Source organism: Micropterus dolomieu, linkage group LG12 (assembly GCF_021292245.1).
Source record: "Micropterus dolomieu isolate WLL.071019.BEF.003 ecotype Adirondacks linkage group LG12, ASM2129224v1, whole genome shotgun sequence".
Classification (NCBI taxonomy): domain Eukaryota; kingdom Metazoa; phylum Chordata; class Actinopteri; order Centrarchiformes; family Centrarchidae; genus Micropterus; species Micropterus dolomieu.
This window is the reverse complement of record NC_060161.1, coordinates 20,461,942-20,485,650: the sequence shown is the minus strand read 5'-3', so window position 1 is coordinate 20,485,650 and position 23,709 is coordinate 20,461,942. Positions and strand designations below refer to the sequence as shown.

The window sequence follows — 23,709 nt, the reverse complement described above, 5'->3', positions numbered from 1 at the left end:
TTCATTTCACTTTTTCCTTCAGTCTATACTGACACATTAGTAATGCAAATTGGGGACAAAGTTTAGGAATTGAAATGGAGATAAGATCTTTCTTATTAATTATGGTAGACATTAACTAATTATGGTGTTAACAGTTAATTCATGCATCCTCCACAGACTAGATGGCACCCAGTAACAAATGGCACTGTTTAACCGCCAAGCTTAAAGCATCAGTGTGAGGGTCTGGATAAAACACCTGTGAGTCCAAACTGTAAAACCATTCCGCGGTGTTCCGGCCACCGCTACATACCCCCTCCTATCCGAGCTGAACATGATATGTTCGTCGTCTGCCTCGGGGCGATAGGAGAGGGAAGAGCTGGCCATGGACAGTAGGTCGGGGTCCGCGGACATCAGCGAGGACTGCGGAGAGCTTAGCAGGCTCCGGCGGGAACGACACAGGCTGCTGCTGCGGGTCAGCGAGGGCCGGATCATCGTGGCCGCTGGAGGGAAAGGCGAGGACATTATTTATTATAGTACAATTCATTTCACTGTGTCAGTAAAGGGCGGTAAAAATCCTCTGCCATCTTACGCACTTGGGAACTGCGGAATGATGGGAGGCGTGTCCTCGTCCAGGTCATCCACTCCCCCTGCGATGGGGTAGGGAGGCACCGAGACTCGCGGCATGACCACCCAGCTGTGGTCTGAGTAGAGGCTGGCCGTCAGGCTCGGCAGCCCCGAGTTATTGACAACAGGGAAGTTGCAAAGCTTCTCGATCTGCTGCCAGCGATGCAGACGCTCCCTCAGGCATGCCGTTACCTCTGACAGGGCTTTTCTGTAGAAAAGGGGGATCCGGTCACCGATACTGATTGAAATTCTTGAGACAGACCCAGAGAGGAGCTGTCTTTGCTTTGATTTAACAGGATTTAGACAGTTTTGGCACACAAGCTGGCTCTTTTATGATAATGGATGTGCCTATAAAGTGATCATGCAGAAGATTTCACTTTGTTCCCCTCTGTTATGTGACTCTTTTCTTTTTGGCTTTTAAACACAAAGGAATTCTTTATATCAGCGACAACACCTGGATTCTAAAAGAGTTCTGAATATATTAAATATATGTGGAATAAAACTTTTGCTGTCTACCTAATAAAATGTAAGTGTAATTAAGTGTTCAAATTTGTGCATGAGCTCGACATAGTACAGTCAGGTATGGTCACTGCTTGGTTAACTTCAATTTAGACAGTACCTCTGATGGCCCTGAGCAAACAAAGATAAAGTCTTTATTAGTGTAAAATGGCACCAAAGGCCTCATTTAATCTATCAGCAGATTCTGAATAGTGTGTATGTATATATAAATAAATGTATTATATATATTATATGCCCAGCTGAGATCTGGTATTTTACCATGTACTGTTGAAACTGGACGATATGTCTGACTGGAAGAGGAAAAGCAGATTTGTTCAACGTGCTGTTAGGCGCAATACTTTTAAAGATGTAATTGGAAAGATTTTAAAGTTCCTCTTTTCTTTGTTTTTGTTTTGTGTACTGTATTACTGAGAGATGCATGCATTGTAAAGTATCGATGTCTTGTAATCCACACAGAAATAAAAGTAAAGTAAACTAAGCTAAACTATACGGCTGACTGAAGGTTTCAGTATCGCCATATTGATAACATACCATATGACCTGCTATTCAATATGACACATTGACACGAAAGGGCCTTTCTTGCAATATTTCGTATCAATAAGCATTGTGAGACATTATAGCAAGTCAATAGGTATGGCTAAAAAGATGTGGCTGACAAAATATGCAGACAAAGGACAATGAACTCTCCTGAAGTCACATGTTTGGCTCCACACATTGTTAGAATTGACCTCCAGCTGCCGTTGTATCACGTGCAGTGTGTGTATGTGAGGGGTTTGTATCTTACTTTGCTTCTAGTATCTTGTGGTCCACCTCATCCAGCGATGAACTGTGGGCTACATGAAGAGTTCCAAACACAGAACTTCTTTTCTTTTTTATTTTCTCTGCCTGAGATTTAAAACAAACAAACAAACATTCTATGAAAAGACTGGACCGATATCAGGATGGCCCCAAAAGGTCTCCCGCTGTAACACAGACTTATGACTCTTCAGAAGGCTTTCTAAAACGGAAAGTAAATGGAAATGTGGATGAACTCATTAATCAAACAAGCAAGCTATGTTTTTAGTCCACCCCCACTTGAAGGTTTGATGTGAATTTGCAGCCAAAGTTAATCGAGTTTGGCAGCTTCTGCCAGACTTCTGCCAGATGCAAGGAGGAAAAACAAAAATGGCCAATTACAACACCATTTAACCACATCGTTATGAAAAAGTCATTTGAAAAATGGAACCATTAACTATATCATTTCTGCTGTGGTTTTTTCAACTGATCAGTGACAGCATAAAAATACAGTTAAATGTATCATATTTATATTTAAACTGTTGATATATGAAGATGAAGAGACATTTCTCTGTTTCAGGTGTGAAGCAAAAGACTATTATCACCTGCCATCACTGGATCCCTCACGCTCTTCAGATAACCAGTGAAAATATTAAAGTGATATTTTACACTATTCCAGCACTACTGAGTAACACTGCCTTTAAACAATGTCGGGCTGTCTACGAAAAAGCAGACTGACACACTGAGCTCTCACTGCAGTTCCTTTTTAATGTTAAAAACTGTATTGTTTTGTTTTTTACAGTTCCACGCAATTTCAATCAAAATCGAAATAGTAGCTGAAATCAAATGCTTTCATTCAACAAATGTATTTTTCAAATTGGTGGTTCATTGGCTTATGAACAAGATAAATTCAAATTCATGCCATTGTAAAATCTGTGCCAGACACAATCTCTTTTCACTTGGTAATTCCCACAACATATGAGCATGCCGAACATTAAATAAACCCACTGAACACATTATGTGACGTGTAAGTCGTTGCTGACTAACGCCACATGCTCACTTTTCTTGCTGTTCATTCACCGTATGTAAAGGGCATTAATTAGTATAATTAATAAATAAACCTCACCTCATCTTTGGCGACGCACAGCTGAAACTCTGCATTCTGTTTCTTGATGTTGTAGTACTGAACCTCGACCTCGTGCGTGAGCTGGAGCCACTTCTGAAGCGCTTCGGGCACCGACCGCTCCGACTGCATCTCCTTCTCTGCTCGCTTTAGAGCTTTTCGCACCTACGAGGGGTGGGGGAGGACAGGACATGACACGTTCAGGGTCCAGGTTAAATTCACTCTGAAATATTTAAAAACCTCTCCCCGCGAGATCTTTGATCAAATACTGTGAGCGGGAGTGAATGCTCGTTGAATTTTAAAAATGAGTCTGATCCCGGCTCGTCTGTGCGTAGAGGACCTCTTGATGTATTGGTGCTGTATTTTTTATGTGTAGGGCCACAGGGGAAATCTTATGCAAAGGAGGTATTTTGTGAAAAAATTAAAAGTTAACATGAAAAATATGAAATTAATCTTTTCACATCAAGGTGTTTTACATAAACATTTATATACAGGGACGATCCGTATACTGGCTATGTAAATACATTTGAACATCTTAATAGTGACAAATCTGTTTGCAAGTGGCAGTCTGGGAAGCCCTACCTGTACAAGCTCTTCCTCTGCATATTTGAGGCGGCTGAGTTCGCATTCGGCACCCTCTCGCAGCTCTCGAAGCCTGTGAGCCTCTGTTTTGGCGCCGGTGATCTCATCCCTCATCTTCTGCTCCAGGTTCTGCTTCTCCACGGCCACCGTCCGGTTCTCCTCCTGAGCCTTTTCCAGCCTGCAACATGAGGGGGTGGACAAAAAAAATGCAGAATATTAAGTCTGGCGTGGTGTAGGTTTAAGCCAATAGTTTTGCATGCACTATTTCTACACAGCCTGAAGAAGTTTGACCAAAGAAAGTTAAAAGTGAGCTCCATTTCATCCCCATCTCATTATATATGTTTACATTCCCATTTTAATATAAATCTGATCCGTTTCCTTCTCTTACCGGCTCTGCAGGTCTAAGAGGCTTTGCTCAGCATGTTGCAGGCTCTCCAGATCCTTCATCATCTGAGAGATGTGCACCTTGCTGGACTTGTTCTGCACATAGGCAAACCAGCAGCCCCCAACACCAATCACTATGGAAACCATGAGGACAAAGTCTTTCATCCAGTTATGTTGTGGACCTGCGGAGACGAGGAGGAACAGGAGAAGAGGGAAGGCTTTAGCAAATACTTCACTTTATTTCTTTCTGCCTGCAAACATTAATAGTGTGGGCATAACTAATGTCCAAGTTAAATGCATTGCATACTTACGGAGAGGAGGGCCAAAAAGCACTGCATCTAGTGCCTTTAGGTTTAGTTTTTGTTTATGCCGTTGGTCTAGTATCTTCAGTTGCATCGACATAAACGACGGTTCATTTGCCGCTATTCTGAAATACGGAGAAAAAGAACATCAGCTTGCTAAACAGTTAGAGTTCAACTATTTCAGTTTCCAGTGTGCATTATATTTGTCTTTAAGTGGACAGTCAAGTATATGTCTGTGTTTTTGAGTCTTTGAGCATTTAAAATTTGTATACAGCCACGAGAGAAAACTTAAGTGTAGGGTAACTATTAAAGGTTAGAAACAGGGCTTGTTGTTGGGGATGGTGTTCAGGGTTACAGAGTGAATAAAACATTTTATTTATCTTGCAGACAGTACATATGACGTACAATCATACATCAATCAATATGACTGAAAATGGCCGTCAGGGGTACAAAAAAGTTAGATTACAGATGTGCATGAGTATCAACTGATTTGTGCAAGGTGCAACTAAAAAAGACGTGATGCCAGGTTGTTTTGAAGCATGTTGCAGAAAAAAAAGTGTATGATTCACTGAAAAGAAGACACATCTAGAAATGCAAGAGCGTATTTATCCAGGAAAATGTCAGTGAATATTAGTTAGGTTATGAGTCTAATGTTGTCAGATCATTAAAAAGATCATTCATTGAATAAATTTAGAAAATTCAATGTGGGAGATTTTTGATAAAACTTTTATACTCTTTGACTCTTTGTTTCTGTAAAACATAAAAAAAATTAGATCACATAAAAATACATATAGTATCTCACACTGGTATTTAAAAAGTAACACTTTTGAGTTGGGGTGCTGAATGAACAGTCATGTAATGTAACTTCATCAAGCATCTTTTAATTGCTGTGGCGTTCTTTACAGCTGTCACTGAAGTGTTCTCATTGTCTGAACTGTTAAGACGCTGTAACACCACCACCATGTTAAACAGTTCACACAACATGGCCCCCTTGCTGTGACATCACTTCATGAGTCAGTTCAGCCCCGTGGCGTAACATGAAACGCCTCAATAACCACACACACACACACACACACACACACACACACACACACACACTCACTGACCCCTCTGTCTACACATGCCGTACATGCAGTCTGCAGCGAGTCACATTCCACAAGTGTCCCACCAGCCTCATCTAGAATGTCGGCACTCAGATGACTTTGTTAACAATTTCATCTTTACTGTGCTGTAGGAAGGAATTATGCAGCATTCAGATTGTAACAATGGCTGCGTTTAAGATCATGTGACGAAAAATGTCTACAAGCCCTGAGAAACATTTCTCAATACAACAGCAGCAGAAGACCAACGGCAGTGAGGCTGAATCTACCTGTTCCAGAGCATCTTTTCTTGTTGTGCTGCCTTTATGTGACCAGCAGTGGGCAGCGTTAAACAGAGCAATGAAAATTAAAGGTGCCCTTGGGTATTGTAAGAAAGACCATAACACTGTTACTGTTCATAAAAACACTTCACTGCTCACCAACGGCAAAGCAAAACATCTTAATTAAGGGCAAAGAAGTGGCACTGCGAGCACACACGCAGTGTTAATATATAGCACTGCTCCTGTGAGGGAAGACGTCACTTGAGGTGAGACAAACTAACCGTGGTAAGGTGTTCCCTGTGACCGGGAAGTCCCGGAAGTTCTTCTCATACTGCGGCAGCTCCACAGACTCCTTCAGCCACTGCACGGTGTCCTCCGTGGTCCAGTTGTGGACTGGATGAGGAGACAGGAAAGGAAAAAGTGGAAGGGGAAAGATGAAGGTCATTACTTTCCTATTAAACATTTAGCTGATGCTTTAATCAAGAGCAACACACAGAGTTACACAAGGTTAAGAACAAACAGTGATGGAAGAAGAATTAACAGACTTTACTTCAGTAGAAGTACAAATACACCAAGTGAAAGTCCTTCATTTAGAATGACTCTTAAGTAAAAGTACAGAAATTATCAGCTAAATGTACTAAATGTATCATAGCAAAAGTACTTGGGAAGCAGAAAAATGGCCCCATGATTGATATACTATTAAATATTTTATCATTAGGTTGTTAATACTGATGCATCATTGCTTAAGCAGCATTTTACTGTCTGGTCGAGGTGGAGCTAGTTTTAACTACCTACTCTATATACCATTTTGGTATTCTAGTCCAGTTAAGCCTGACCCCCTTCAAAGGGTAACAAGATAGAGACAAAGAAAAAAACTAGTTCTGCTCCCCAAATTTGTATTTTATTTTTTGGACTTTTCTCTAAGCTTAGGTTTTAGGAAATATCATCAAGTCGTCCCTCTTTGAGCCTTGAAACAATTGTTTAAATTTAAATCTGAGACATTTAAAGGGGAATCACTCTTTGCTGGAATCTCTAACATGGGTTTAACCCTCTTTATCTGAAAAGTGACTAAGGAATAGAAGTAAATACTAACAGAAAATGGAAACACTCAGGTAAAGTAGCTTAAAATTGTACATAAGTATAAATGTTGTACAGCCAGCAAATGAGTGTGAGCCATGAAAGAAGATAGTAACCTGATTAAAATATGCAAAATATTTATTATTAACTATGAGAAACAAATGTTTATATAACACCAATGCGTTTATTTGTGGTGCCGTGCGGGCAATGGCCCTGCAGGTAGCAAAAAAGCCTCGCCACCATAACACCTACACACCAAAAGTAGGATGTTTGGTTTCTGCAGAGTGTGTATTTATTTCAAATGCTGAGGAAACATGAGCGCACATGTTCCAAAACCAGCTAGCTCCACACGCATACTCAGAGTCATAAACAAACACTTGCAAATACAGGCTGAGGATGACAGACTGGGGGGGTGTGCGTGTTTGAAGATGAACCACAGACGTGTTATAAAAAGAAGAGGACTTTGGGTCGCATTTTGTCCCCATCGGAAATTCAAGACGGGATTTTTCAAGATGTATCATTTACAGGGGAAGTGTGTGTGACCAAAATTAAAACTGAAAGCACTTGAGCTGACTAATAATTAAAATAACAGCAGTAAATGAATAAAACTCCTCCTAATCTGTGATGGGTTTCTTGAATAAATAAGTTCCTCAAACATAAATGCGAGTCTTTTTACTTGTACTTTTATATCTCTAGATGTTCCATTACACATTGTGCAGAGAAAACATAGATCACATTCAGTGTAAATATGCCCTTGAGCGTGCATCATCAAGTCCACTTTGAGTTTTCAGAAAACTGGACAAACATTCTCCCAAAGAGATAGCCGACAAAAGCTTGTTGTTTGTCATTTTTTCCCCGACGTTACTACAGATGTAGTAGCAGCAGACACAGCTGACTTCTCTTGCTTTACCTTCAGAGGTCTTCCAGGCCTTCCACAGCTCCTCCACAGTGATGTGCTGGTCTTCACGGTGCAGGTTGCTGTGTTTGTTGGTTTGCTGCTGCTTCATGTCTTCTATTATAAACTAGAAAGTAAAGAGAGACAGAATTGAGTTTTACAGGCTTTTCAGAAGAGGAAGTGAATGGCTTTACATATAGTTTGTTTGTTTAAAACATTTTAAAACAAGCGTTTTTCCCTGTGAACTCGGGGGAGAGATACAGACGGCTGTGCTTGTCTGTGTATGTCCATGTGTGGTTTTAACAGAGAGAGCTGTAGAGAGTTGGCTTTGCCTAAACGTCTGGCTTTGGATCTTTTTGCTCTCCTTTCTTCCTTTTAGGGACTTTGAAAAGAGAAAGAGACCCACCACTTCCACCTGTGTGTGTGTGTGTGTGTGTGTGTGTGTGTGTGTGTGTGTGTGTGTGTGTGTGTGTGTGTGTGTGTGTGTGTGTGTGTGTGTGTGTGTTTTAGTTTCCGGCTGTCCTCCTTTTGGTCGCTCAGAACTAAATGCCCCTGCAGAGAAAGCCTTAGCAACCAAACCCGCTAAAGAATTGCCAGAACACGAGCAGCATTAACAGCAAAGAGGAAAAGGACCACATCAAAACATTCATCTTGTAGCACTGTGTGTATGTGTGTATGGACTGTAAACTAAAACCTCCTGTCTAGTTCAAACACCCCACCTGCTGTTGATAATTAGCCTGTGATATAACTGTAGTACAGTATTATACGTTATACGGTACAGTTAGCATGCACTGTAACTTTGATGATTGCCTCGGCTATGTATTAGAGGAAAAAAAGCAAATGGTTGCTGTGCTAAAAGTTGCACCTTGTTGGTGTTTTCCCATGCAAAATGATAATTAGTTGAATTTAAACTTGAGGTGTAGATTACATTTCGGTTAGTAGTGCTCTCATAGTACTACTGTATGTCAGAAAGACCTTATAATACCGGACTTTCTGTGGTTTAAAAAATCCAATTTACTTATAGATGTGGTTTGCTACGACCTTTCCAACTACCTCTCAAAGTTAGCTAGCTAAACTGCCGCCAGTCAAACACTATTTACACTGTAACTGGACAGATGAGTTTTATGCTAATGTCATTATAGTGAGCTACTACAATAACTTTTTTGCTTAAACTTTTTATCGTCCACCCCGTTTGGGAGTGATTGGCCTAGATTTAAACAAGCGGACTAATTTTAATAATTAGATGGACTTAAAGTTTTCAAGCATTTATAGTTGACGTCACGCCGTGCTGAATTATGTGTAACATTTTGTTGATGCCACCATGTTGTGAGGATCCTGCGGTTTTCTTTTTATGCACACACTGCATGACTAACCTGTAAAATCATATCACCATTAATTTCTACTTGACATAACCAAATACTAAATCTATCTGCCCACTGGTAGAAAAGCATGTGTTTTTTAAATGAGGTCCAAGATTAAAGAAAATATTTTTAATTAATAATGTGACTGATCTAACCCACTGCCTATGACTGAATAAAATAACGTAGCTGAATGTTTTTGAAAGTGTCCATTTAGAGGAGCCATCTTACCTTTGCGAGTATGGCTCTCGCAGTTTGCCGGCTTGTGAATGAGCAGGTCTTGCACCCAACCACTGCAAAGCTGTTCATGAGCATCTAGTGATTTATAACTTTTAAACTCACGCAAAGAGTACGCACTCAGTCCAAAAAGAAGGTAATTGACAATGTCCTGGTATCTGACTGTAATCCAGTCTTGGGCTGCAAAGTCTTATGGATCGATGTTTATACTTGTTAGTTTGTCCAAATACCGTTTCTTGGCAGTGACATTCAATTTCTCCTGATAGGATTCTTTTTCTTTTTCTCTTCCTTTCTCCATCAGATTTCAGCGATTTAAAGAACTTTGTGGCCAAACTGGGGCTGGGCGATATGGCCAAAAATTTTAATGTTACGATAAAAACATTTCATATCATTCGATATCAATAGTTATCATGATAAATGTCAAATAATTATTTCTTCCAAGTTTAAAGGCTGAATTTTGCTCCTGAGTGAATGTTGAAGAAACCATCTGGTTAATTGTGGATCAACTACCAAATCTGAGGTAGAATATTCAAAACTATTATGATAAATCAATTAAAATGATTAGTAAATCTTTTTTCAGTCCCTTTTCGTCAACAAAATAAATATCTTAATAGAAAAATTAAGAGCTAATTCATTCGTGATTTAAATTAATTAAACCAAACTTTTTTTGACGATATACTGAACATTCATTATACTGTTATTGAAGGAAGGATTGTTTATTGCCCAGCCCTAGGCCAAACTAAACAAAAGGTAATCAGGTAACCAGGATAGCAACCAGGAGGCTCACTGGTAAACAGAGCGGGTACCTCACAAGATGCCGACCCTGTCCCAACATGGAAAACACGGCGAGACGTACCTTCACATTCCCTGTTACATTGTTTGATTGCTTGACTGTTGTGACACCATATTTTGAAGGTTTTGGCATTAGCCTATACTAAGCTGTGCATTGTAGCCTACCTTAATTATTTTTATGACTGGATGTTTTTCAAAATTGTCCACAATGTCTGGAAAGATGAGAGTGTACTTAATTTCAATACATACATTACATGCTCATATTCATATTCAACTTTTCGTTGTAGTGGCAGTTCTAGTCTTCACCACAGAGACCTAGTCCTAGCGTGCGCTAAGTACGGAGCTGTAGCAGGAGTTAGTTTAGCATAAAGAACAGAAACAATGGGAAATAGCAATGTACCTCCCCATATAAAACTTTTTGTAAGGACAAAACAAACTACATAACATGTGTCAGTTAGTGAGGTGTATTTTTGAATGTTAGAGTAAGCTAGGCTAAATGTTTTCCTCTAGCTTCCAGTTTTTACGTTAAGGATCTGTAGCAAGGAGGCATTAGCCTAGCTTAATGCGCACACTTGAGAATGGTTTTGATCTTCTCACCTGACAAGAAAACAAGTGTGTTTCAAAAACTATTCCTTAAATTCTCATCCTTTTATCTGGACACAAGACAAAATTCCTAAAAATGTCTGATGACCTACTTGAATAAAGTAAATAAACCTACCTGAAACTTGTTTGTTATTATACTCATAAATAAGCGATATGCTGAAGGTGCATGTAACTATCTAATATATTATGTATATAATGTAAGCTAGTAGAAAGGTCTGCAGCTAGATGTTAAGTGTTGTTAAGGGGCACATTAAGAGAAGCTTAGCTGGTAGAATCAGTAGTTAAGATGCATAAGTGCGTTAATTCACAGACGAATTAAAAGTTCCTGAGTTTTGAACCTAGGTGTGATCAGTGGGAAGCTGAATGTGCTGTCTGTGCAAGCAAGAAAACTCATCAGAAACATAGACAGACTACAGTAGCTTGAATCATGTGAAACTGTAGCTGTAGCTGAGGGTGTTTTGACATTTCACACCCTTATCTATCACAACAGTTACAGATCTGACTTGAAGAAATGTCTGCTCTAAGACAGACGTCATCATCAACGCCTGACTGCACCAAATCCCTCTGGAACAGCATGTAAAGATACATCTTAAACAACTGTACTTTATCATGACATAGAGACATGTACACGTCATGTGGCTTTCATTCTCAAAATCCACCTGTCCTTTCACACATCTACGCTGTGTACACAGAGATTCTGAAGGAGTGCTGCGAGTTTGACATTGAATGCGTAATGACAGTCTGGTACAGAGAGGCTGCCTGCAACTACATACTCCAGTGATGAACACATTTTTCCTGTCAGAAGAAAAAATAAAAAACGCCCTCTGTGATCAAGAAATCATTTGAAAATGTCCTCTGTGAGATTCACTTCTGGCACATGCACACATTTGAATGTTCTAATCACACAATCAAGACATAGGAATGGATGATACTTAAGTTGTCAGAGCGAAGAAAAAAAACAAAAAAGACCCCACACAATCTGGTGTCTCTCACACTGACAAAAAAAGGTGAAAATGTATGTGCTAGCCAAAAGTCTGTACGATTCACGGCAGGAATATAGTGAAACATAAACGTCGACGACACCCTCGTTTTGAGATCTCTTCGTTTGCTTGGATGAATCTGAGCCCCTGCCTGTGGCAAAGGGGATGTGCCCACTGGTGATGTAATCAGCACTCCAATTCAACTTTCACACACACACACACACACACACATCCTGCATCACACACACCTGGTGTGTGATGCAGGATATTGAACACTCAACAACAAAACAAAGGTGGCATATTCTCTGTCTAAAGGGGCTCTTGTATTGGGCTTTAATGGCGAATCTGAATTCAGAATCAAATAACATCAAGTGTATCAAATCCAAAACCTTTTAATTCCCCTTATCCAATTGTTTGTTTTGGGTGGGAGACAATTTGCTTTGTGAATAAAAAGTGTAGTGTTTTCTATTGATCTCAAAAGTTATAAACAACTAAGAATACCTGAAGACAGAGAACATTTACAACATTTGCTCAACATTGGTGATTTAGCTTGATAACTACGTGAATCTTCTTGCTAGTAATCAAGACTAAGAGTCAGAGCTCCATAAGCACTGCGCTGCTTGACAATGCTAACATGCTGATATCTAGTATATAGGGCTGCGACTATTTTCAGTGTTGATTAATCTGTCAGTTATTTTGATGAATTATCGTTGAAACTCTTTTAGTCAGGACTATGTTCACGAGTTTAGGTTAACACGTTAACATTTACCAGTTCTTGCTAAACACAAGTACAGCTAAGGCTGATGTGAATGTCACTGGTTTTGCAAGTATTTGGTCATAAAACAAAGTACTGGACAATTTAAAAGTCTGATCTGACGACAGATGAAAAGTTAAGTGATCGCCACAGTTCTGACAATTCGTCTTGAGAGGGGTCATAATACACAATATATATTTGTACACAAGTTCATGGCCATCCACCCATCGTTGAGATATTTTAGTTTGGAACATCCTCAGGGCAAAAAAAAATCAGAGGAGGTAAAATATTTCATAAGAGATTCATTAGACTCAGATTAATGTGTCATGGATTTTTCCAGAATCTAATCCTATTATTTGATCTCATTATAAAAGGATCATCCAACACTACTGTAATGCAATAGAGAAGAGTGGAATTTATTTTTGAGAGGCCTTCAACACTGGTAGCTACAGTTGTAGGGTTGCAGAAATAATAGATTTATATCGAACCTTAACCCTTTCACGCAGAGTGATCACTACAGTGGACAGCTATTCAAAAGCCATTTACTTGAATGGGCAGTGGACACTAGTGTGCCATGCCATACACTGCCACCCTCTGGTAAACCGTTGTAAGTGCAACTTAAATTCGTCAAAACCAAGATGGCCGACGGACGTTCGGGAACACTGTGCAGCTCAGGTAAATCTTGCCTTTCCTCCAATTATAGGAGACCCCTGCAGGTAAATAAAATTTGGTAATATCAAGTAACAACTAAGGAGTAATACAATTGTTAAACTTTCCAAGTATTGATTTTATGTTGGGAGGAAATTAGGATTAATCACCTGTCCACTAAATTGGACATTATGTATCACTGGCTATATTTCAACTACAATGAACTATTACTGAGACTTTGTTTTTCTATAAAATACTTCATGTGCACTAACTTTTTTGGATGTAAATCAATGGATTTATGTTACACTTGCAGTTTTTGTAACAAAAACAACATTTTGTGCAGATTAGTTCCATTATGTGAGTAACATTTAGTGTGTTGCAGCAAGTGATAGAAAGGCATTCAGGATAGTGGAGCCAATTCCATCAGAATCAAGTAAGGATAATAGTAGTGGCAGTGTTGATGAATGGCTGCCAGAAATAGGAGAAACCCCAAATGAAAAAATCCTGACAGACGCGTCATAATTCATGCATCTCTTTATCTGTTTTAGCCTCTGTTCACGTAGGTCAAAACTTTTTCTAGTGTCTGAAAAGATCTTTCAGCACAGCAGTACTAATGACAAAATAGGAGCCTGAAAACCTTGCCCAGTGTTTTTTCCCTTTGCCTCCTTCTTACACAATACAAATGCAAATTGGTTTTCACACTGACGTAAAGCCACAAACCAACTGTCTGCTGAGTCACTGGATGGACTACAATGTGTGCAGTACGAGTCCCAACAAATGTCTCGCAAAGCCTTTAATGCTCACTGTACTTTATGACAAATGAAGTCCTGCTGGCAAAGACGCAAATGACATTTGCCAGAGGATGTGAACGAGAATAGAAAAGGCCTGATGACTGAACAGACAGATGTAAGTTCTCTTTATAGCCAGAAAAGAAAACATTTCAAATGTCTAAATTTCTCTTCATTTTGTTTGTAAGACATTTATAAAAAGGTCATTATTTAAAAGTTAAACTAGGTAAATTTGGTTAGAAATATTATCAAGTGTCACTAGAGTGCAGACATGTGTTGACTGTTAAAGGTGTTCTTATTTGAAATCCTACACCTGATCACTTTATTAAAGTCATACTGTGTAATCAAAAACTTACAAATTATCCAAGTTTACTTCATGCACTTGTTAAAGAGAGATAACTCTTCTCAAAAAACTACAAAAAATCTGCTTAAAAGAGTATTAAAAAGTAAATGTAATTGGTTCAAGTGTTGCTATCTCAGTATGTAACTTCTATTTGTGGACAGGCTATCGGAGCAGCTTTGCATATGGTCAAAGACAGCTCTGTGATGCTTTATGGAGTCATATAAAATATGTGGTGAGCCGCACATATAAAGATAGGCCTTTGTGTGGGTGCCTCGCAGCTTCTGTGGTTAAGAGTTTAGATAGTGTGATAGCGGCGATAATTACGGCCATGTGGTGTAGCAGATAGAAACGTCAAAGGAGAAGTTCCTGCAACAAGAACAGATAAAGCTGTCTCATGATTGTGTTTGCACTTTGATGTGATAGTAAACACTCAAAGACGTGTTGCATGACTTGTAAACATGACTTTGGGATAAAGCGTCTCAACTCTGCCTGGGGACCAACAGTCTGTCCTGAAAAGACAATACAGTATGTACACAGGCAGATGCCTAGCACAGACAGGGTATGACACATGCTCAGATACAGACAGGAACAGACAAAGACATATTTGTTCCTATCAGATTCCAGATTGTGGGGAGCTGGCTGAGTTCCAGGCTCTTCCCATGAGCCTCTGCTCTCTCCAGGGAACTCTAGTCTCTCCTGATATCTACTGTATCAGTCCATCTGTCCACATCTACTCGTCTAATTCACTGACAGTTATGACATCCGTCGCTCATCTATCATCATAAACTCAAATTGTATTCTTATTTTAACTCAACAAATGCACCTCAACATTAATCAGACCCGTTATGTGAAACTGCAGGAAGGGGATTATCCATCCATCCATCCATCGTCAACCGCTTATCCTGCGTACAGGGTCGCGGGGGGGCTGGAGCCAATCCCAGCTGACATTGGGCGCAAGGCGGGGTACACCTTGGATAGGTCGCCAGTAAGGGGATTATTAGATTGATTAATTGTTATTAATCTGTTGGGACAAAAACTATGCTGTACTTGAACATGATTTATGAAAACACGTGAACTACTTGGAGCACAGCTGATTTATCACACACGTCAGCCGGCCAGTCTCGACTGTGAAACTGTTACTTATGCGATAAAATCTTCCTCGAGTTCAGTGAGACCTGTTCCCTTGACCGAGATCAAAGTGGATGACAATGTGCTCTGTTGTTAGACATTTTAAACAACATGTTGCAGGGTCTTATCAAGTTGTCCTCAGAGGAGCAGAGGTGTCTGCTTTTTGACTTTAGATGGTGTAAATAATGAAAATTGCCATGTAAGTTGTGATGGAAACAGGGTATGGATAAAATAACTAAATGCAAATGGCTGGCTAATGCTAATCCACAAATGAAGGTGCTTAATGAGAAAGTTAAAGAAATTGCGAAAATCCAATATTACTATTTGCGCCGCTGCTTACTGATTAAAATACTCACAGTGTACTCTAACTCGCTGAAAGTTAGAGGAGACAATTGATACCATTCTCATGTGTGCTATATATGGAGCTAGAACCGGGAAACGATTAGCTTAGCTTAGCATAAAGACTGGAAGCAGGGGGAAACAGTTAGCGTAGCTCTGTCTCTGGTGTTTTTAATCCATACACGAACGTACAAGGTGAGGTTAATTACGCCGCTTTAGTTATTTGTGGGCACATTTTTCCATTTTTAAAAGAAAGCCAGGTTAGCAGTTTCACCTTGCATCTAGTCCGTGTGCTAAGCTAGTTGGGAGGTGACTAGCTTAGTATATGGACTAAAGTTCTAGGTTCTTGCACAGATATCTGAACAGTATCAATCCCCTCATCTTGGCAAGAGAGCAAATTATCACATGTCCCAAAATGTTGAACAAATTGCTAGATATCACTAGGTTTAAGAGAGAAAATATGTTTTTATGTTGAACCAACCCTTCAATGCACCAGTTCTACGTCTCCATTCAAAGCAGTAGGTCATAAATAAAATCTCTCTCTTGAAGGTTCCCACTATCCTCAGACAAGCCAACAAACACCTTCTTGAACCTTCTGAGATTTCTCCTTTCTATTACAACCTAGACACTTGATGGGCCTCCTCCTGTTTCTTCTGTTCATATCCACCAAGACACGAGTAAGTCATACATGCAGTAGGCTTGCACAGATGTAGGACTAGTTTTTCCACTAAGGTCTGTCAAGACTGAATAAAGTACACAGACACACACAAGCAGCGCCATAGTCCCTCTGCTGTGATGTGGGCTGGGTTCTTGTGATATCAAAGTGATGCAACACGATCCAGCCGAGTGTCTCCTAGGCAGACCGGCAGCACATAGCCCACCACCCTGCGGAGAGTACTCGCACCTGCCGCCCCCAGATATGGCGCTCAGAAAAAGACCCCCCGGACGTTACTCAAAACCCAGACTACGCCCAGACCCACACAGTAATCAGAGACTTATGTTTCACAGGATTAGAGCTGTAAAATAAAATTCCTCCACAGCCGTCAAATTATAGATGCTTTTGGAAGACTGTAAAAAAAGACAAAGTGATTTTATTTTATTTTGAGACTATACATACACGTTGTTTCTGTATTTATTTAGGCTGATGTAGACATTGAGGGCATACATATTTGACAGTTTTGATCTGAGACAAACTTCACAAGTAGAAAATCACTATCTGGGAGATTTCTGGCCACAGGCTACACACTATTCCACACCCCTTCAAATATCAAAGAATCATGAGATTGTGTGGCAAGGCTGGTGAAATTGCATCATTCAACTACAAAACCGACCTTTTACCCTCATCATGCCAACTCATTCTGACAAAAATCAATCCGTTTGCTTCACTACGTAACCTATTTCTCTCTGATCCACCTCACCACTTCCTTGTTTGCATTCCACCACTCCACATTATCATGTGGAAGGTACACATTGTTACTGGGTCCAGAGGTGTTTTAATGCTCTGGATTACTTTGCTGTGGTGACCATTGCAACTTCTGGAAATCATGTGTGGTGATATAAACTGTGAAACATGGGTAGGCGTTAATATATCTGTGGGTTCATTTCCCTGTAACTTAGCATCACCGATTGTTGTTAAGTCACAGGGGAATTTTAACATTAAAGGAAATGTTACGTTTCAGCGCTACCAGGTAACTCAAAGTCACTCCTGATAAGGCCGCTTTCTATTAGGCTACAGAAAGTTGTTAGCTAAAGCTCAACTGTTGAAAGGTGAATAGATAGTGTTTCAGATCTTCCAGTTAAGACCATGACTAAAGCGGTTGTGATAGCGCAACGTGTCAGTGTCTGGTTCATGCATTACTTGAAAATGGCCATGACAAATGACCTGCAATCAAAATACCATTAATACGTGTGAAACGACTTAGCTGTAGCCAAAATTGCTAGACTGCCTGAACAAAAACAACCAGTAAATATTCTCTTTGTCTGCCTGGACCTTTTTCTTGCTGCATGGACAATCTCATGCTGCCTTGAATCTACACTGAACAAAATTATAAAACGCAACACTTTTGTTTTTGCCCCCATTCATCATGAGCTGAACTCAAAGATCTAAGACTTTCTCTATGTGCACAAGACCCATTTCTCTCAAATATTGTTCACAAATCTGTCAAAAGACAGGATTCTCAATATTTTTTACCCAAAAGCCAGTGGTATCATTGCCTCCATGTATCACCACTCATATCATCTTTACCACAAGCGTTAAGAATCTCTGAAATGCATGTCATAAAAAACTCGATATCCTGACCACGGCTGTAACATTACAAATATGTCCATCCTCTCATCTTACTCATCCTCTCAAGCAGGGGCTTTCAGCTGAGTGCTCCTTTTTAGTGAGCTCTCTTTTAAGGCCACTTTAAAGTGTGCTGTCAAGTAAAACATTGTGTTTTAGGCCTGAAAGCCTTGAACATAACTTTGATTCAAAGTTGCACAAAGGCCATGAATTTGAGCATTTTTTGTAGCCAATATGAATAAATGCATAGTTAAATAATAAGTTTTCAAAATGGCTGTGTACTGTTTCTTTGATTTTCTTCATGCAATGGCTGTTATTCGGTAAACAGTATCTGCATCACCCCTGCAGCAAAGACCAGGCAAGTCTTTTCACTTAAAGGATAACTTTGGTATTTTTCAACCTAGAACTTATTGTCCCATGTTTTTGTGTCTACGTGACAAACTGGGTTAACATTTTTGGAAACTGGTCCAGAAATGAGCAAGTGCGCTGCAGTTGGCAGCAGCGAGACAGGGCTCCAACGTAATCCTTGTGAGCAAGTGCGCCCCGTCAAAGCACGTCCACTGAAGAGCTTGTTTTTGCCACTAACTGAGATTGTTATCATAAGTGTCTGACAACATCATGGAAAGGATCACTACAGAGATAGACCCTTTTTTTTGCTCTCATCACAGCCACCAGACTCCATTGATAAATACAGATGTTTTACCTTGCAGAACACCGGAGTTGCTGGTCTCGACGCTTAGTTTATTTGTGTTTTTGTGTGACTTATTTGTTTCAAGGATTCAAAACACCAAAGTCAATAACATTCTTCTGAAGAGAAGTAAAATAATTTTTTGTGGTGGCTTTGATGCTCAATACTGGACCAATTTCAAAAAATGTCGTCCCAATTAGTCACGAGACACAAAAACATCGGAAAATAAGGTCCAGATTGATAACTACAGATGTTACCGTTTAATGTCAGTTAACCTGTGAAAATCCACTTGTTTTGCTTTGTTCCTACGCTCTTGGTCACATGACAGTGTCCTTCTTCCATAACTGATAGACAGCCACTTATTTTGTGAAAGGGGCATCAATCATGTTATGAAATCCTGCTCTGCCTGAGCCCAGAGAAGAAGCCTGGAAATCCTCAGTAATGAGTGGCGGCCAAAAACAACCAGGGCTTACTGCTGGAAAGAAACACTGCCCTTATAAAGACAAAGTGTGAAAACAGGGCAGGGGGAAATGTGCAACACCTATACAGCACAGTAAAAACAGGCAGCAGATATATGCATAGATGCACATCGCCTTAATGTGGGCTGGGGGCCAGTTTAAACACTGCAGCCCTCAGGAGTCTTAAGCTGGGAACCAGCTCTTTACCGAAGGGCCAAAGCAGGGCTGCAGGGTATAACCGTTTCTCACACCAGCACTTCTCAGCCAGTTAAAAATGACTCCTGCCAACACACACACACACACACACACACAAACAGAATGTGTCCATGGTCCCAAGTGGTTTCTTTTAAACTTAATAGGTTGCTGATTACCAAGAGAAGCAGAGGGCGCGGCAGGTCAGACTGATCTCAGGTGTCAGCTCTACCCCTCTAGTCACTCAAAGAAACCTGTCCCTTTTCTCTTCAGACCCACATCCACAAACACACACAAACAAACACACACACAGAATGTAACCATGATCCCAAGTGGTTTCCTTTAAATGTAAGAGGTTGCTGAATACCCAGAGGGCGCGGCAGGTCTGACTGCTCTCAGGTGTCAGTTCTACCTCTCTAGTCACTCACAATACCAGTGTCACTCCGTCCATTCTTCAACTACATCATATAAAGTTACATGTTCACTAGCAAAGTTTGACCACAACTTTACGGGTCGGTAAGTGCTTTACGTTTAACATTTCGTAATGCCTTTCAAAGGGCAGGATGGTCACGTGAGCATGTATTTGTATGTGTGCGTATATATTTGTGCATAAAAAATAAAATCCAGATAAAACTACAAATATAAAATATATTTGCCTTTCTTGGCTTAAACTGATGGTGTAATGTCTGTGAAAAGGATCTGTGTGCGTTTCTGATTAATATGTCACTGTTAAAAATTGTTGACACCAATTTGGCTCATTCCTGCGATTTAATATTAAAAATGATTTGACTTGTACCAGAGCTACAAAGCTTGACCCATTGCTTTTCGCTGTTACACACAGTTTACTTTGTAAACTCAATATTTACTTTACTATTTATTTTCTATGTACGGCCAATTCACTTACAGAGCTAACTGGCAATTAGTCTTTAATTAATAAGTAATTAATAAAATTAACTCAACCTGCATATATTTGGGACAGGTGTCTATATGAGACAGGACTTTAATTAGTTAAGAGTTGCTCAGCAAAAACGGGACATACCATCAAATGGTTTATTTAAACCAGTATGAATAATACTTAAAATATTAATTAAAAGTCATTTATTTGATCTAGCACTGTGAGAAAGCGCATCTAGAGAGAGAGAGACCCGTATCAAAGTAGTGGTAGTCTACCTTAGAAAGGATGGCAGACTGGTGATTTAATTGTCGTTATCTGGGGATACACAGACTGCAGAAACCTCCCAAAACGCCTTGCTGCATCCACTATAACTATTGGAAATAGCATCACTGCTGTTTGTTATTGTGTTTTTTAAATGACGTACTTATTTCACATATTTGTCAGTTGTGTCTAAACAGAGTGACAGAGAGGAGCACCTCCCTGCAGATCATCACACAAGGCGATGGGCCTTTTAACTTCATTGTTGCAGAAGAATCAACTTAGAGATTAGCCTGGCTGAGGGGGAGGTGGAGGCTACATGCTGCCTCCTATTTGTTTGGAGCATGTGGCCACAAATGACACACTGTACCTTTAAGAGGTAAAATCATCATTCAGTATTTCACAAGAAAACAAAACTTAGATAAAAGTCTGTAAAAATATACATAATTTTGTGTTTGAAAAACTTTGTTATCCCTTCAATCATCTGATGACCACCTCATATTTACTTTGGGAGCCCCTCAGGAAGTCTGGCCCCCAGGCTGAAAACCACTACTTAAGCCTAAAGATCCAACATTTTGCATTAGGTACCATTTAGAACGCATGTGCTTTGTCACAGATCCTCATGCCATAATACCCAAAATCATACATTCGCAAAGCTCACCTCCACACTCTCATTGACCTCTATTCCCCCGTCATTGTCGTCATCCAGCTGTTTGTGGATGTGCCGCAGCGCCTCCAGACTGAAGCGGTCGGCTTCGCCAACGCATGGCGGCATCACTATAAGACAGGGGTCTGCAGGGGGACCAAAAAAAATCAGGTCAGAGGCAAAGGGTCAAGTGAGGGTTAAGAAGCAGACAGTAAATGTACACAATGATCACACTGATTTACTGTATGTGCGAGGAGCAAACAAAAGAGCAATCAGCATACTTCCTCGTTCCGTGTCACTTAGAGTTATAGCAGTAAATATAATTGTTGAGTTATTGTGAGCCAACAGTAGCTTCCAGGTGAAGGCTGCCTCTGCAGCGTTTGTTCCAGCCAACTTAAAATGAGCTCTGGCACAGATGCTAATTCAAAACACCATGACTTCCGAGGAATTGCTGCCATGTGGTTCACTGAAAACTGCATACTTGGCACACAGGAGACGGTACCTGCTGCAAAATGGGGATTACATTCAGAGCAAAACATAATGACACATCTTACTGTAGTAACGTGAGGTTGTGTTTTGCAAAGATAGTTCACGTTTTGTTTTAGTAGTCTATTCGATGACTCAAGAAAATCCCTTTTTCCTCCTTGAGAGTAAGCCGACTTGTTAAAATCTTTTTTTCCTGCGTCCAGAGCTGCAATGTTTGGTCTGTTAATCGATTAGCCTCTCGACAGACCAAACATTTGAGACTGTCCACTGTCTTTTATTATAATAAAATTATACCTTAGGCTGTAAAAAACGTCATATTTAACAGTTTTCTGGTGTTATACAGATGAAACGATCATAATCAATTAATTGAGAAAATATTGTAGATGAATTTTTATTGGCATCCATGCGATATACTTTGATTTCAATTATATCCAAATGCCAGGTGTCTTGAGTGGCAGAGTCACTTTGAGCTGCAGCTTTAGCTTTGCATAAACTTCTGATTTTGCATTGTAAAGAGGTGATAATGTTATGAACCACTTGGGATGATACAGTCACTAGCTGTGGTGTAGAAGTTAAAAATATTGATTGTCCCTCGCATAGTATTTGTTTCCCTTGAGATTATCGGCATCAGCCGATACCTGCACTCACAAGGCCGATAAACAATTAATGTCTGCAGGCGCATCTGCAGGCAGCCTGGTCAGTGCAGCTGCTGTGGAACGATGTCAACCGTCCACCTTGTGAGTTTTGGGAATGTGGTGAAAAATTTAGTTTGGAGCACTAAATGTCCTCAGTCACCATTGTAAATGTTAACATGTTTCTCCGAAATGACAGCAAATATAATCTAACACCAATACTGGCCAGCGTTAAATATATAGTTATACTGTAGAGGATAATGCAATTGAGTGATGTCACCTCTAACAAACTGTACCCCACTCTCCCTTAAACACCAGCCACGTTCTGAAATCTACAGATGAACACAATGTATTTTTCTATTTCATTAATAAAAATTCCTTCTAAAACAACAACATACTGACTAAGATAGGCATGTATATTAGATTGTATCTGCATGGAATAACAGAATTATATAGGACTTTTCTTTATTATGATAACAGTATTATATATTTCAGCCATCGGCCACACTGATCTCTAAATAATGGCATCGGCCTTCAAAAATCCATAAAGGTCGACCACTAGTTTGTGCTAACCTGGCTCCACCTGCCTCCAAGGGGGGTGACCACACCTGTTCTCCAGGTCTTTGTTAAAATTCTGGCCACTTCCTTGTGTGATCTGGAATAAGGACAAATTATGAAATGTGTTTACAAGCACTCAGCGTTCCTGCTGGACTCTCTCGTGTGCTGTTGTCATTCCCGCAGCGTCCCCAGGCATCCCCCACTTGTTTTAATTCAGTCCCCCTCCCGTCCCACCAGGGAAATGAGCCCATTACTTCCAGCCCTCCAAGCGACGGACAGTCTGAGCTGGCCAGGAGCCATACTGTCTCAGTGGAGCCACAAAACACACACAGCCGCAGAAACAGTGGCTCGTACACAAAAGCACACATATAGGCACAAAACCACATTTTAAGAAGATTTAAGTCACAATGTTAAATCCACCGCTCCATCATCTGGACAAAAAATGACAGAAACAATTTGTTAAACCTTTAAATGTTTGTTTAATGTCAGCCTAAGTAGTGCCACGGCCTTGTCAAGCCGACCAAATAATGACGCTCCCTGTTTGCCAACAGTTTCAGACCAAACACAAAGCCGCACAGCAGCTGAGGGAGACACAGGAAGAACCAAACAGCAAGCAGACAGCAACACACCGGCCAAATGCATGTATCAGGCTTTGCTGCTGGCGATGAGTTGTGTATCAAAGGAGCTATCTGGCCAACAGGAAAAAAAAACCCACCAGAAACCTGCACACAAAAACTATAAACAAGAGACAGAAAATAAATATCTGTAAACGTAGTGCTTTTGGATCCACAAAATGTTACTGCAGAAACTCAGTAAATTATTTTATTTATAACATATTCACATTTTTTTAAAAAGCATGAGTTCAAAAGCTTGACATTTTCAGGAAATATACTGCTTCACTTGACAAGATTGATTCCTCCGCACGGTAAATATGAAGCTGGAGACAGTGGTTAGCAGGGGTTAGCTTAGCTTAGCATAAAGACTAAAAACAGGGGAATGTAAACAAAAAATACCTGTCAAATT

At 40.1% G+C, this 23,709-nt stretch overlaps 1 protein-coding gene across 6 annotated transcripts in view; it reads right to left on the bottom strand.

Moving 5' to 3' along the window:
• The window catches only part of stim2b (stromal interaction molecule 2b), a 48,737-nt gene that overhangs the window by 4,393 nt on the left and 20,635 nt on the right, over positions 1–23,709 (bottom strand). For 4 of the 6 annotated variants that reach the window (XM_046064844.1, XM_046064843.1, XM_046064839.1 and 1 more), the window contains 10 exons: positions 21,026–21,156; positions 7,635–7,746; positions 5,929–6,040; positions 4,297–4,412; positions 3,990–4,167; positions 3,602–3,779; positions 3,023–3,184; positions 1,907–2,007; positions 573–811; positions 236–479 (listed from right to left, as the gene is read on the bottom strand). In XM_046064844.1, the coding sequence (XP_045920800.1) occupies positions 236–479; positions 573–811; positions 1,907–2,007; positions 3,023–3,184; positions 3,602–3,779; positions 3,990–4,167; positions 4,297–4,412; positions 5,929–6,040; positions 7,635–7,746; positions 21,026–21,156 (1,573 nt within the window). Of the gene's footprint in view, positions 1–235; positions 480–572; positions 812–1,906; positions 2,008–3,022; positions 3,185–3,601; positions 3,780–3,989; positions 4,168–4,296; positions 4,413–5,928; positions 6,041–7,634; positions 7,747–14,446; positions 14,471–21,025; positions 21,157–23,709 lie in introns of those variants that run through there. The other 2 variants (XM_046064841.1, XM_046064845.1) reach the window with 2 other exon arrangements.